General features: G+C 38.9%; 1 protein-coding gene across 1 annotated transcript in view; it reads left to right on the forward strand.

Annotated features, from left to right (window-relative positions):
• The first annotated feature begins 1,400 nt into the window (after positions 1 to 1,400).
• Positions 1,401 to 15,187, forward strand: part of LOC149286301 (BAR/IMD domain-containing adapter protein 2-like) — a 38,104-nt gene continuing 24,317 nt past the window's right edge. Inside the window, exons 1-3 of the mRNA XM_089494201.1 lie at positions 1,401 to 1,448; positions 9,211 to 9,286; positions 12,487 to 12,573. Of these exons, the coding sequence (XP_089350327.1) occupies positions 1,401 to 1,448; positions 9,211 to 9,286; positions 12,487 to 12,573 (211 nt within the window). The remainder of the gene's footprint in view (positions 1,449 to 9,210; positions 9,287 to 12,486; positions 12,574 to 15,187) is intronic.

Consider the following 15,187-nt stretch of genomic DNA (forward strand, 5'->3'; position numbering starts at 1 on the left):
GTTTACCCAAAGTATTCCTTTGGCCTGATAACCGGAGTGGCCGACCATCTTGTAGCAGGCCAGAGTGTGAGGAAGGAAGCAATGATGGTCATGGAGGTACCGCTAAGACCCCCTGGTTCCCGTGACACACATATCAATAAATGGCATAGTTAAACAGAGATAGAAGGCATGGAGGTCCTTGCTTGCTAGATCATGCTGGATAACTGGATGTTAACTCTTTCCAGAAAGAAACAAAAAAATCTTTAATTCAGAATGAAATAGACACATAAGCAGGCACTTTAAAGGGAATGAATATATGACTGTGTGTTCTCTGTCTTGGCAGGAAGATCACTTTTCGTAATTATATACATTGGAATTATAATCCTTGATAAAGTGCCAGAAAAAAAATGTATATCTGCACAATATAATGAGACTGTAAATGAGTACACTATTAAGTAAATAAAAGGTAGGAGTGTTCTATAACTTATCGGTGTTTGTGATGATGAAATCTTTATATGTATAGTTTTCTGTTAAAACAGTTTTACATGGCTGTGATTATATATGACTGCCCATTGGTGCTTTTACTACCAGTATGTTATGCTTGATATCCCTGCTTGAATGCAGGTGACTCAATTAAGCGTATCTTTAAATAATGACAAGTCCAGGTGTTCACGAGGACGGTATTAGTCATTTGGGTAGCACATCTGGCGAGTCATTATATGGAATCTTCACGCTGGGTTATTAAAGGGTTAATAGCGTAAGTTGACAAAAGTTCCCCGGTACGTCGATGGATATTGATAAAGCCAACGATGAACAGCGAAACGAACGGACTAAAGACTAGTATTAAAGGGCATTAAAAACGAAAGATTTCTACCCAAACGCGGCTTCGTTTTTCCCGACCAGACCAGGAATGTGCTGGTTTGGGACCTCGTTAGAGGATTAAACTGTTTACAGTGTCCTGTCTCCTTTTCGCTAACAGGGGAAGCTTGTGTGTCAGGAGAAGATGAAAGAGGAAGGGTGAAGGGAAAAGTCTTCTAGGTTAAAAGCCCCTCTTTAGTGTTCCACAGATGTCTTTTTGAGTCGAAATCCTCCCCTTTCTGTTAAAGCCCCAACAAAAAACCCTCCCTCTTATGCAGAGCGCTGGAGCTGGGTGACAGCGGATCCCAGACCCTATTGGCTGGAAGTTTTCATTGTAAAGTGCAGAAGTTTTTGTCTGAGCCTGTGTTGTCTCCCTCCCATCCTGCTTCCTCTGCAGGCCCCTCTCCCTCCCTCGGCCAGTCTCCCACCCCTTAGCCTGGGCAGCGGTCATCATCAGAGAGACACCTTCTGTCTCATCTCCTGGGACGCGCAACCCCCCCAAAAAACTGGATTCTCTGTGCCTTCCATCAAGGTTCCATGTGAACAACTCCAAGCCAAGCAACATGTCCAGGTCCGATGAGGTGAACAGACTAACGGAGAACGTTTACAGAGTGAGTATCATATCTTACTATTATTATTATTATATTATTATATTATTGATATTATTTTATGTAGTGGCAACAATTTACGCAGCGTTTCTTACGGTACAAAGAATTGACAGACTAAGACGAACCGATACAATAGGATATATAGATATATTAAATGACGTTCTGAATGTATGGACGCTGTGACGGGTGGGGATCCCCCTTTTCTCTGCATTTTTATATTGATTTAGGGTCCTTTTGTTTTGCTCCATAACCTAAAGCTGGACATTCCGTCCCTAATTATCCATGCAAGTTTGCATGTAGCTCAGTTACAATCTTTGATATCCTAATCAGTCATCGGTCTTGTCTTAGATTCAGGATAGCCATAAACTCCTTTACTATATCATATATTCTACCACTTCAGCTGGGAGACTGGCCCGCTTATCTACCACCCTTTCTATGTATTAGAACAATATTTGAAGATTTATGTTTTATTCTTCTTTTTTTTTATATATGTATTATGGGAAGATAGAAAAACTGAAACATATTGCCTGTTTTTGTATTGTATCACCTTTGATACAAAGACACAAATGTCAAAAGGGTTTACAGCATAGGGCAGCCTCATATGGGTGGGCCGTATTGTTTAGGGGTCCAGACTGGCCGGTTATGGAGCGATGGAGCTGCCTCTTCCTAGCACTGAGACAGATTGAATAGAATGACTGATAAGACCCTTTATCATTTACTAATGGGGGGCATTGTGCAGACAACCGTGATCTCATTAACACTTCCAGCTCTAGCAGATGTAACATTTTAAGGCGATTGGTTGTTATACATTTGGACAGCAAGGGGTTAAGTCCGACAAGCGTATCCTGCTGTTGTATGGTATTTAAATTCCCCATCACTCATTGAAAATGATTAACCGCTGGCGATGTAAGAGACCTAAGAATCATACCTCTGGATCTTACTCACAGCTAAAGAATTGCTCCTACAGAACAGACATTTAGCCGCTGACAAAATAAAAAAAAAATAAAGTTCTTGAAGTTTTTTTTTTAAATTCTGTATCTCCTTTTAGATTATAATTTTATGGCTTTCATTAAATAAATGGCCCCAAAAAAAGGTTATCTAGAAGAATAAACAGATGTGGATAGATCTGGTTAAAATTAACTGAAATGCTGCATATTTCTAATGCCGTGCAATGTTTATAGAGGATACATTTTCAGGCTTCTCACATCATTCTAAGCAGGAGCACAAGTGCAACATTCAGATGGATTCTGTACTGAAAGTGGATCTTTCCACCAGCTATATGTTACTGATGTCCAGGAGGCTACCCGGAGGAATAGTCCGCGGCTAATATAGAAGAATGGCCTATTTGTGAAAAAAAGAAAAAATTTCGGTATTTTAAAGAAAAAAAAAATCACTAAAATGAGTATAAATGCAACAGATGGGTGATAAGATGTGGTCCAAAGATCTATTAGATCCATTTGATCGTCTATTAGACTTTAAGGATAAATGTATAAAATCTAAGAGTTCAGAGAAGGGCTACTCAGCTGGTTCGTGGATTACAGGATAAAACTTACCAGGACAGGTTAAAGGATCTTGATATATACAGCCTGGAAGAAAGACGTGGCAGACGGGGGATATGATAGAAACATTTAAATACTTAAAGGGAATCAACACGATAAAGGAAGAGAGTTTATTGAAAAGGAGAAATACTACCACAACAAGAGGACATAGTCTTAAGACTGTATTGAACGGGTAGTGGATGCATGGAATAGCCTTCCAGCAAAGGAGTTTGAACATGTATGGGATAGGCATAAGGCTAAGCTAGACATAAGGTTAGAAATTGGCCAGACTAGAATGGTTCTTATCTGACGACACATTCTTTGTTAAAAGAATGTTATTGGATTGAAAAATGCATTCTTTACATATAAACATTATAATATATCTAATATATACCATTATATATATATATATACATTTATTAATGTATGATATAAAAGAAATGTAATCCATTTAATATTAGAAATATTAGAATTGTGAAAAGGTGACTATGATATATTAATCATTAAATGAAGCCGGTTTGTTGTAATTAGGGGAAATATTCTTGCCATATAGGGGGTTTTATTGTGTCGTATATTATCTGTCAGTCTGTCAGTCGCTCCCTATTGAAGGTTTCCGTTAAACAGATAAATGTAAATCACAGCCTGGGGTTTTTGTGCTGTCGGGGAACAATAAGTCTTTCTTTTTTGTTACCAGACTTCAAAAATATTGAGCAGAGTCCATATGGTTCTTACTGACTTAATGTTTTTATTCATTATGAGTTTAAGAAAATCTACCATAAATTATTTATACATGGAGGAAATGTATAGCCAATTTTCCTAATGTAGTTTATTAGTCTTATTTATTGTGTTATGTATCGCCGTCATATTCCGTAGCGCTGTACAATTGGTATGCGACTACTTTAATTATTCCTTTTAAGCCAGCAATCTATTCAGATATAGTAGTATTTCTTAAGCTACTTGTAGCCAATTTCACTCCTGGACTGGCCATCTGGCACACTGAATAAATGCCTCATAGGACCAGTGACGTATCCAGGCCGAGGGCCGCAGCTCGCACAATGGCCCGGTTACAAGGGAGACTTTTTGTAATTTACATACACTTTTTGTGTATTATGACCCTTTTAAATTCTTAAATGTCGGGGGAGGGGGGGGTTCTGCAGAACACCGCGAACAGGGGTATGTTCAGACCCTGGCGCGCATGCACGGCAAGCACTCCCATTGATTTTAAAGGGAAGGCTTTCCTGTCACTGATTGGCTGCTTAAAGCCTCTATTTTATTGGCAATAAAACAGTTGAATTCTATTAAAAGATCGGTTTGGAAGGCATTGGGGTATATTCTGCTCACGTGATGCTTGAATGGAAATAAAACTCTGCAATCCGTGTTGTTTGCAATAGTTTCCCTTTAAGACGCATGTCCCACTTTTAATGTATGAGTTGTCTGAGAAATCTGCAGATGATTGCAGAAGTCGAAGCATGACATGTCGGATTTACTTTGCCAAGGAAAGGCTCAGGCTTTGAGATTAGCTTAAGAAGGCGGAACAGAGTCACTGCGTTCCCACTGTGCTGTCCAGCGGCTTTTCTGCAGCTGCAGTTACAACAAACGCCGGAGAAATGGCCGGCCTTATACGATAAAATATGAATTGCAGACAAAAATGTCTTTAAAGGCGAAGTCTGATAAATACCAGGAAGCCGCCATTGTTGTCAGTCATGTGATACTTCCTGCTCAAACACCACACCGAGCTGATGCTTTATGGCAATGCTAATGAAGTCCTGTTTATCTAATTAAGTCTTTTCCGCCATAGAATTTCATGAGTTAGAGGGTCCACCTGGGTGATTTAGACGGAGGCATTTATTTGTCTACTGCAGACAGTATGATAAGAAGTTTTAATTTACATATATTGTATGTTTTCTTAAAAAGGGATATATTCACTAAACTTGCAGGTTAGTTCAGTAAGAAAAATTGATATAACAGCGTTTTTCTAAAAGAAGCGTTTAGTTCAACAAAGTAGAAGACGTAAAAGTCACATAAGCTGAGTTCAAGTAGGATAAAACTTTAGGTGTCATTAGTTTTACTTTATTGAGTAAGATGACTGGAACTGCTTCCCAGCAGAAGTGGTAGAGGTTAACACAGTAAAGGAATTTAAACATGCATGGGGTAGACATAAAAGCTATCTTGAATGTAAGACGAGACCAGGGGCTGATTAAGGTTTGAGCCTCTACATAAGGAAAGACATTCCTTACTCATTGATAAGGGTTAAACAAGTTTCTCCCAGCATATAACTTGACTTAAGAAATTCTAGTTCAGGGCTGCAGAAAAACGCCAGCTTGTTCTGAAACACAAAAGCAGAAGACCAAACTATGTCGGGATCAGCACCCTTGCAAGTCTGAAGCTGTCTGAGTACCCTGGGGCTGTCGAGCAGATCAAGAAAACAACCCAGAACCTTGGTAACCTCTCGTTTGCCACGGAGATCTGCAGGATTTCTATCACAGTATCTATTCTCTATTCGACTCAAATGGCTTTAGGAACCTAGGATTTTCTTTTTAGTTTGTATTAATTGACAATAAACCATAGGGGTTATAAAAAAATGTTAGTTCCCAAGATGGAACGCTGACAAGAGGGAGATTAGTTTAATACGATAGTACATATAACGTGTGAGGTCATGTGAGTTTACAGATAAAAGAAAGTACCGTTACATACAGGAAGACGCACATACAAGAGAGCTTTACTCATTGATTTGGCAAAATGACTATGATTAATAAGTAAGAGTCATTTCCTGAAGAACACTGAAATGTATTCATTGGTTTCATGTTACAAGGTTATTGGCTGGAACTAAGCGCACTTACATTCCAGTTGCTTTTTATTATTTTGATTTTTTTTTGTGTTATTGAATATTAAATATTCAGACGGATGTGTCAGCGTACGTCTGGTTTGACCCCGAGTCTCAGGGTTTTTGCCCCAATCTCAGGGTCACGGGGTGAAGAGACAGATTCTCAGGGTAACACAGCTACTGGGGTATTTGATACTAGTATGTTATGGTGGTATCCCTGCTTGAATGCAGGTCACTCAATCAAGAGTATCAAGTCAGTGCTTCCATGAGGTTTCCGTTTGGTTAACACATTTGGTGAGCCAGTACTGAAAATCCTCACAAGTCCCCAGGTATCGGTATTAGTATGCTAATTTCTTTAAAAGTGGACCTATATAATGCGACGGAGTGGAAGGTGTATGTAAAACACATGTGCAAAAATCAGTGAAATGATGGAAAATTGGAAACAATTAGTTTCTGAGTAAGTTTATTATAATTATAGATAAAGATAGTTAATTAAGTCACATGATATTTTCATCCCTTGAATAAAATTACTGAAAATGCAAAATGTTGGTTGCTAAATACCACAATAACACCAAAAAAGTTCACCGACATCATGGACAAGAATAGACAAGCGGTATACAGAAACCACGGAAGTGACATCTGGTCCTTGGTAATGGCGAAGTACCAGGTAATAAACTATTTTCCTGGAGAGAAAAAAACTGAGAATGCTGTTTTACTTGCATTTACCACCTGACTGCATCATTTATGTTTGATTTCCGTGAGAACGTCACAAGGTGGACGCATGGGAGCTGTAATGGAGATGTTGCAGGACAGACCTCCACTGACATTACAGCTCCGTGGGTCAGATCAGAGGTTCTCCCCAACCAGCTATGCAGGACAGTGGGACCATAGTGGAAAATTGAGAATATAATGCAAAAACTGGGACTTTTGGGAGGTTTGAGTATATGCATTGCATTAAAATAATAGTCATATGTACTACTACACAGTAATTCTGATTATTCTGTTAAATTGTCATCTTTGGTGGAAGCTGGTTGGCCCTGGAAGCTTTAGAAGAAGGAAAGGAGGAAAGGGCGGTAAACTCACAACTTAATATGATGGTTCTGCCCAAACTCACCTCATCTGATGTAGAAAAAGTAGAACTCTAAATTCTATTGAAAACATTTTTTTTAAAAAAAGATTTAAAAAATCAAGAAGTATTGATGACAGACAGTTTGTCTACACACTTATCGGTTTGAATACACACTTAAAAATCACTTAAAAGTCTTGATGGGTCCACCTTGTTTGAATGATTATTACCAAAGAGAACACACCAAGGTGAAATCAGAACCAGGAACTTGGATTGAAAGTGAGAACTATTCTGAACCTCACCTACAGTCATTGCTTTGTTTAGCTGCCACTCAAGGGATTTTACGCTTTAGCCACCATAAGGAGAACAATGCGTTCAGACAATGGTGATCAAAGCGTTCGGTGGCCTCAGCTCTGGACAGAATGCATACTGAGAATTCCGAGGGCTATTTACCAAGGAAATGCTATTTTAAGGCACTGCACATGAACAATAGTAATTGCGTTTCATGGGAGAGCAAAGACGGATGTAAAAAACTTAACACGTAAAATGTCCTGTGTTGAGGACAAGTTGTTAATCTGTAAATAGTATTGAATGTCTGATTGTGATGATTGGTCCTCATACTTGTGAAGGGGTAAGTTTACCTTAAGGGAAACAGTAAGTGATGTATTCAGGCCAAGGCCAAGGGGACAGTCGCAGAGGGTGTCAATCCCCCTGCCCCAAAACCCGGGGGGGGGGGGCAGATTGCCCTCTTGGGCGATCAGGTCCCCTGGTGTGCTGTTGCTGAATGGGCCGGTTATAAGGGAGATCACTGTGGGTTTGCATTCAATGTGGGGCAAGCTCCAGATCTACAGGTGGAATTCACTGCCAAGGGAGACAGTGTTATCCAATACATTAGATGCCTTCAAAAGGGGTCTGGATATTTTTTTAGAAAGGCATTACATGCAGGGATATCAATAGAATTTATTTTTATCCAAGGAGAATTCTGATTGCCTTTTGGAGTCAAGAAATAATTTTTCCCCTTGATGGCAGAATTCGAAGTAGCTTAATTAGGGGGTTTTTGTCTTCTTTTGGATCAAGACCAGGAAGGTTATGTAGAAGGGTTGAACTTGTTGGACTTATGTACTCAACCTTAGGTACTATATAATCGATTGAACAGCTCCCACTACCTGAAAAAGCAGGACATTGTGGCAGTTCGGTGGGATAGCAGGATTGTGCCCAATAATCGGGAATGTCCCACAGGCTACTAGACAGTTGGGAGGTGTGAGTTATGCAAGTTATTATTGTTTGCCTCTACTTTTTATGCTGGAGTCTTCTACCAGTTTCTAGACATGCCTTGTAAATTTTCCTTATTCAATTAATTTCATGGTAGTTAGTTGTAGACCTATTTTATTGTTAAATATAACTTTAAAAAGTGCTTTACTGAAATAATACGTAATTTACGTTTTCTGTTGAATAATTTAGCTTTGTTTTCTGTCATGAAAGGCCCATTTTTCAAACAGGAAATTGCGTAATCACATTTCTTTTGTCCTCTCCCCATTTATTTCTTCTTTGTTGGTAAAATAAAGGTCTAGGGTGAAAACCTGAGGCAAAAATGGAAGCTTCTGGAAGTAGGTTTCACCCATGACCCAAGCAATTACAGCTCTGTGAAAACCATGGCGAAACCTCGCTAAAGTTTAGTAGGTTTCTTTAAAGGAGAGCGTTTCAGAAGGGTGCTTAGGCATTTTTCTCAGTGAAAACAGCCTTTTTGTCATGCTTGACTCTTAACATTCACCAGACAATTCTCTTTTGTGAACAGATGGGAAAGTTCCCTTTAGAACATTTTAGCCCTCAAAAAAATGTACATTCTGATACCATGTGTCTGTCTCTCACAATCTTTGTAAAGAATGTACGTACATTTGTATTTATTAACGGGCGAGGATGTCTATTTGATAAGTTTCGAACTAAAGTCCAACTTGCATATTGACTGCTACCAGAGCCGGCCTTAGGTGTTGTGGCGCCCTGTGCGGACTACTCCTCTGGCGCCCCCCCTCACTACCCCCCCTCTCTGCCCCTTCAAACTACACCCCCCCACACTTACCATCATAAGTCCTGATCAAAGCTAAATGTAATTAACCATACAGAGATAAGAACAATGTGATCTTCTTTGATGTTTGAAAGAAAAGTAATTTAAAAAGAGGAGAGTTTTGAATTTTAGGTGAAGAGTTAACTTTTTTAGCATATTTGGGTATTTGGATGTATAAGATCTGAACTGTCCACGGTGAAAGAAGTTGAGTGGTATGAAAATATACATGTATGTTGTGGCATAATTCATTTTCATACTATTTTTTTCTCCTTCAGGTCATATTAGACCAATTCAACCCAAGCTTAAGGAACTTTGTGACGATGGGAAAACACTATGAGAAAGCACTCTCAGGTAATTTTACTTTTTTTTTGTTTTGACATCCCAGCAAGAAGTGATGCAACTATCGAGGAGAAGAGACATCTGTGCCGATGGTCTTTGATTCTAGACCATGGGACCCTGGACACTTCCTACCATATGGCTGAAGGAAAACGGGGCCGGGAGATAAGAAAAGACAGGGACCCCCATATGTTTAAAAGTATTTATAAATACATTTCATGCAGTAAGCTGGCGGATGGTAAAATCAAATCTATACATTTCATGAGGATTAATTATTTTAATAGACACGGAGAACTGTTCTATCCTGAAACACACCAACATCTCTGAGCTTCTAGCTACTACTTGTGTTGTGCAAACTATAGGCTACATTGGTGGCAAAACCTCATCTAGCTTTCCAGTCGTACTAGATTGAAGTTTCTCCAAATAAAATTGTCCCTCCGAAGGTTACTAGAACGTATGTTTGGTGGTTCTTCAAACTATGGGGCGCGATTCATTACTGATGTCGGTCACCGGGTTGAGGATGTCTGTAGGGGGCCTCCAAAAAAACAGAAAATTTGTAGCAAGCATGCACAAATCTGCTGATCACACTGTACAAACCAGTCACACTTGAAATAATGCTCCAAATGTTTTGAATTATCATAGTAATGAGATGACAGCTAATCTACTGGCATTAAGCCCTTTCTCCACAACCACATGTGGTCACTCATCAGTGAGTACCTTTATCTTGTATGCAAAGCGCTGGCACTCCTTCAAAGAAGAGAAGAACAAGTTGTATATCATTAAAAAATGTATTTGGGTCCACAGTCCCGTAGTTAAACATACCGGCCGATCAAACACGCTCATACCTCAGGAGAAGGACCCTTAACGAGTTTCGCACCAAAAGGAGCTTTGTCAAGGAATAATCGACATGCAGTGCTAATGAAATGGCTGCCATGCTGCTCCCTAACTTTGAAAATAAGATAAATGTGCAAAAATTAGATCATTTTGAAATTATATATATATTAAAAAAAATATGTTGAAGTAAGTGATTACTGCCGACTTATTTATTCAGCCCAGCAAAATTGTCCATACGTATGTGTTTTTCGTGTTTTGCTTTAACATGCTCTTTTTTAAATTTAAAATGATCTGGAACGTATCAGGAAGTCCAGATGCTATTTGCGAAAGAGATAAAATTATCATGCAACGTGGCTGCTTTGAATGAACTTAGGGCTAGAAGTGTCCAAAAATTCCTTTCCCAGTTTTGTAAGGTCTTGGAAGCTGAGAAAATGATACATTATTTGGCAACAGAGACTAGGAAGGGCTGTACAGAATCTAAATATGTAATAGCGTACGTAAAAATATTTATAAGAGGTATTTGTATGCTTAATCTGGAAGCAAAAGCTTGAAATAGTAGATCCTTAAAAGGCTATCATTCATTTGCTTAAAGGTATACTCTAGCCTTCATATGCACTTTCAATGGATGGTTTATTATCCATGACGGGCCCACTAAAGAAGAATACATACTAAAGAACTTTTATTCTTTAAAAAAGGAAGTCTGACAATTTATTGCCACCGATTGGTTGCTTCAAGCAGCCAACCAGTGGCAGGAATGCGCTCCCTTTAACGTTGATGTGAGCTCTTTCATGCATCCACGTTGAAATCTCAGTAGACTTCCGCCATGTCTACCAAGCCAGTGCTGGAGCTGAGTGGAGTTGAGTATATTATGTGCACAGAAAATAGCTGGGGGAGTGGACAAAGGGGCAAATGCCTATATAATTCTGCAGAATCACCCCCCGTGCATTTGTATTCGAATCCATAGAGGGATTCTTTAGAATGTTCTCTAAGCATACCGCCTTGCCTTGTAGGAGATATGTTCCATCTTTGTAGCACTGCACATGTGTAGGGCACTTACTACCAGCCATGCTCGAAAGCACTCCAATTGACTTCAATGAGAGTACTTTCCTACCAGCGATTGGCTTCTTTAAGAAGCCATGACTTACAGTTGGGTTACGAAGGTAATTATTTTTAGTAGAAAAAAAAAATGGTAGAAAAAAAAAAGAGTTAGAATTGTTGAAAATGATGTGGAAAACAGGTGACATGTTGTAAAATAATTTGAAGACCCATAATATAACTTTCTCAGCAACATGTACTTCTCTGGGACCTGTTTGAGTCTGTTTTTCTCTCTCATGAGTGGAAATGCCTTAGGGAAGAACATGTTAGTGCTTTTTTTGGCATTGTCACTGCAGTATATCCCTTGAAGGATAATGGTTGGATACCAATTTAAAATTTCAAGCGGATTTGTCACTATTGCCATAGTTTACATTTTGTGATTCATTATTCTGCATACTTTATATATATATATATTTATGCCATGGTAGCAGCTTCCTTAATTCTTGTTCAGAAGATCTTGATGATGATTTCTCCTCTCTGCTGATCCAATGTTTCACTTTGCCCTGTTATTTTGTGGTTTAAAGAGGAGCCATCCTGTTTAAACCACACGTCGTACTGATTCTTGGATCCAAGCCTTGGATTACTTTTCATTCTTGATTTGCTTGGGAACTAGCATATAAAACTAACAGGCAATCTACCCAATATCAAGAAGACGAGTAAATTCCTTTCTATTATTCACAATGGCAATCTGTTTCCGTTAAGATCATTTTAATTTGTATCCAAGTCTAGACTTGGATACAAATTAAAACAGAACATGATTACCTAAAAAGCACATATGGCTTCTGACCTATGATGTATAAAGTCACTTCTGGGAATGACATTGGGAATAAGAAGTAAGGTGCTAATATCCTACAGTACTATAATTTCTCTACCTAGTTTAGTTCTCACTATATAGCAGCCACATGGTGGGGGGGGACTCTCCATGATGAGTTGAATGATGCCTCCCCAAGGGGCATTTTTTTTTTACATTAATCTCCATCCCTCTAAGAGCCGGATAGGAGCTAAGGTGAAGACGCTGCTTGGGGTCCATGCAACCCAGAGTGATTCAGTTTAACAGCCATAATGTTTTTGAAATGACATAAACAGACACACATTTATAGCTGAGTTCGGAGTCTGGACCAATGCTTTATAAATATTTTTTCCTCCTCGGGAAGTACTGGTTCCGTGTGTTTATGATGCCTGTAATAGTATAAATTAAAAAAATCATAGATGACATGACGCAAGTGGTTATTTAGTAATGTGCTAGTTCTGGGTTCCATTAAAAGAACACTTGATTTCTCTTACAGGTGTGACTGTAGCAGCAAAAGGCTATTTTGATGCCCTCGTAAAACTCGGTGAACTAGCAAGCATTAGCCAAGGGTCTAAGGAGCTTGGTGAGTTTTTTTCATATTTTTTTTAATCACTCTGGTAAATGCAAGGCAACAATGGGTATAACTTTTATTTACCTATTAAAGGTAAGAGAAGATTATGAAAAAAAAATTGAAAAGCGTTTAGAACTACCGAGAGCAGCCGGTGTTGGTATACAAAGGCAACTAACCAGTGTTTTTGGTTAATTGCCATCTCTGTTTCAATGCAGGTGGACCAGTGGCTCCCTTATTTGTACTGACTTGCCTATCTGCTTTAATATCCATAAAATCATACTTCAGACGTACCCTAAAAACTGTAACTTAAGTTCGTTCATCATAGTAAGTCTATGCACGTCCATGTCCTAAATGGTCAGTAACAGGCAACAATAATATATACAGAAAGGTGTGTTCGGACTTTTATGATTAACTCCATAGATGATTGAATTACTGCACTGCAGACCTGCTTACTCCTGGTTAAAAGTAGATAGCGGTTCTTCTTCGATTGTATAATGGACCAGTGGCTCCATCAGCAGATTACTGGCACTTTCTGCCTCAGCCCCCTCGGCCCTTTACCCCCCTCCCGGCAACTAACATACACACTAGCACACATATTTACACACACTACAATACTTAAACACTCACACCATCACACAGAGACACTCATGCTAACACACACATACTCACTATGACACTAAAACACACTCTAATACAGACTTACACAAGTATGCTAACACATACAAATTTATGATAACACAAACACTTACACATACACATTCATGCTAACAATCACACACAGTTAAACATACACATTCATTCCCTCTAACACATACTTACACTGTCATGCTAATGCACACTCTTGCACTGTCATGCTAACACACCTTCTTGCACATACACATTTATTCTAACACACATACACTCGCATATTCACATTCATGCTAACATATTCACTTGCACATACAAAATCATGCTAACAAACATACACATTCAAGCTAACACACACATACAGTCTCACTCTAACATAAGTACACACTATACATACTTTCTCCCTCACCCTTTTACCTCGCTTGAAGATTTGTTTCTGGCTATTCGGAGTCTTTGCAAGCAGTCTCACTTTTACTGCGCGGTCACATAACATTGCTGCTTTCACGCTCTTAGTGAAGAATTTTGGACCATTCCACCCCTTGGCACCATGGATGTTATCAGTGCAGGAACACCCACATATCTACATAATGATTTGATAAACTATCTATGAGAAGGCACTTGGACATGATGTAAACATGGACTCTGCTAGCATCCAAGAAATAAAATGTTAATTTAGCTGTTGTGACAGGCAGACATTAAGACATTCTGGTCTAGGGTGGCAGAGCCAGGTGGAGATGGCAGGCCAGGGAGGTTAGTAGCCCTCAAAACCAAGGGCAGATTGCCCTATTGGGTGATTAGACTCCTGCTTCTTCAATGCATTGACCCGCCTGTATTAATGGCAACCCAGACACGTATTTAATGAATATATATCACCGTCCTCCCTATCCCTGTTGTTTTGCAGTCTTAAGTACAGTTCCTTGTCAGCAAGAAAAGGAACAGTAGGACACACGAACATTAAGTATTCATGGCCAGGCTGATTAAACAGGAAGTCCCGTTTTCCTGTGGAGAGCCTGCGATTCCTGTTAACTGTCACATATAGCTTTTTCTGGGATGTGAAATATATTGTAGAGCTCTAATGGGGGGAAGGGAAAACACAAGAAGAAGAAAAAAAAAGCGAATTAACTAGCCTTCCGTGTCTGTTCCTTCTCTCAAAGCTCAGCCAACTCCTTGCTTTTCTTAACCTAAATCACATTCCCCATTTTGCTGTCTTGGCAACGTGCTCGCGTTCCCCTAACACGCCAGAATGGATTGTGTGAGGTGCACAGACAGTCACTGCCTGGTTCTCCCATGGCCTTCCTCTCCATGCCAGGGCTAGTTGTTTCCACTAACACCTTTTGTTGCTGGAGAGACCTTCAAAGCTATGCAAAAATAATTCTCTCCAAATCATCGGTGGCTATTTACTATTCTATAAAGCTGCCTTTCTCTTTATGGGAATCCAGTTCTGTTGTGTTTATGGAGGCTGTTTGCTCAAAAAAAAAAGGAGTCAAATGGGAGACTAAGAGCCCGTAGATGAGTTAATGCTTTTAAATAAACTTGTTTAGTACTTTCTCTTTGAAAGACATTCCAAACTCTTCCAACAATGAATCCATGAAAACCACCTTTTGAAATATTATTTACATTGTGCTACAATTATTTTTGTAATAACTTTTATAAATTTATGTCAGTATTTGTTACTTCGCGTTGTTGGAATTGTTTTTTTTTATGGGAGTTATGGAAAAACCAAAAGAAGATGTTTTTATATATTTTTTATTTTTCCCTGTTAGTTTTTGTTTCAAATATATTATATATATATATATATGTATTTATTTATTTATTTAATTTTTTTCTGTACACATTCTTAGTACTAAAGAGCACAAACTAACAAATGGAACAGATAATTACAGAAATATAAAACTGCTGTATATTATTGTGTGTGGATAAAACCTCCTCCTGCCTCTACATAATACGTTGTGTGAATTTAAATTAAATCAATGGATAAAACCTGGCACATACGTCCGCC

The sequence above is a fragment of the Sceloporus occidentalis genome, unplaced genomic scaffold, assembly GCF_023333645.1.
Source record: "Sceloporus occidentalis isolate IW3139 unplaced genomic scaffold, rSceOcc1.0.p SCAF_70, whole genome shotgun sequence".
In the NCBI taxonomy this organism is placed as follows: domain Eukaryota; kingdom Metazoa; phylum Chordata; class Lepidosauria; order Squamata; family Phrynosomatidae; genus Sceloporus; species Sceloporus occidentalis.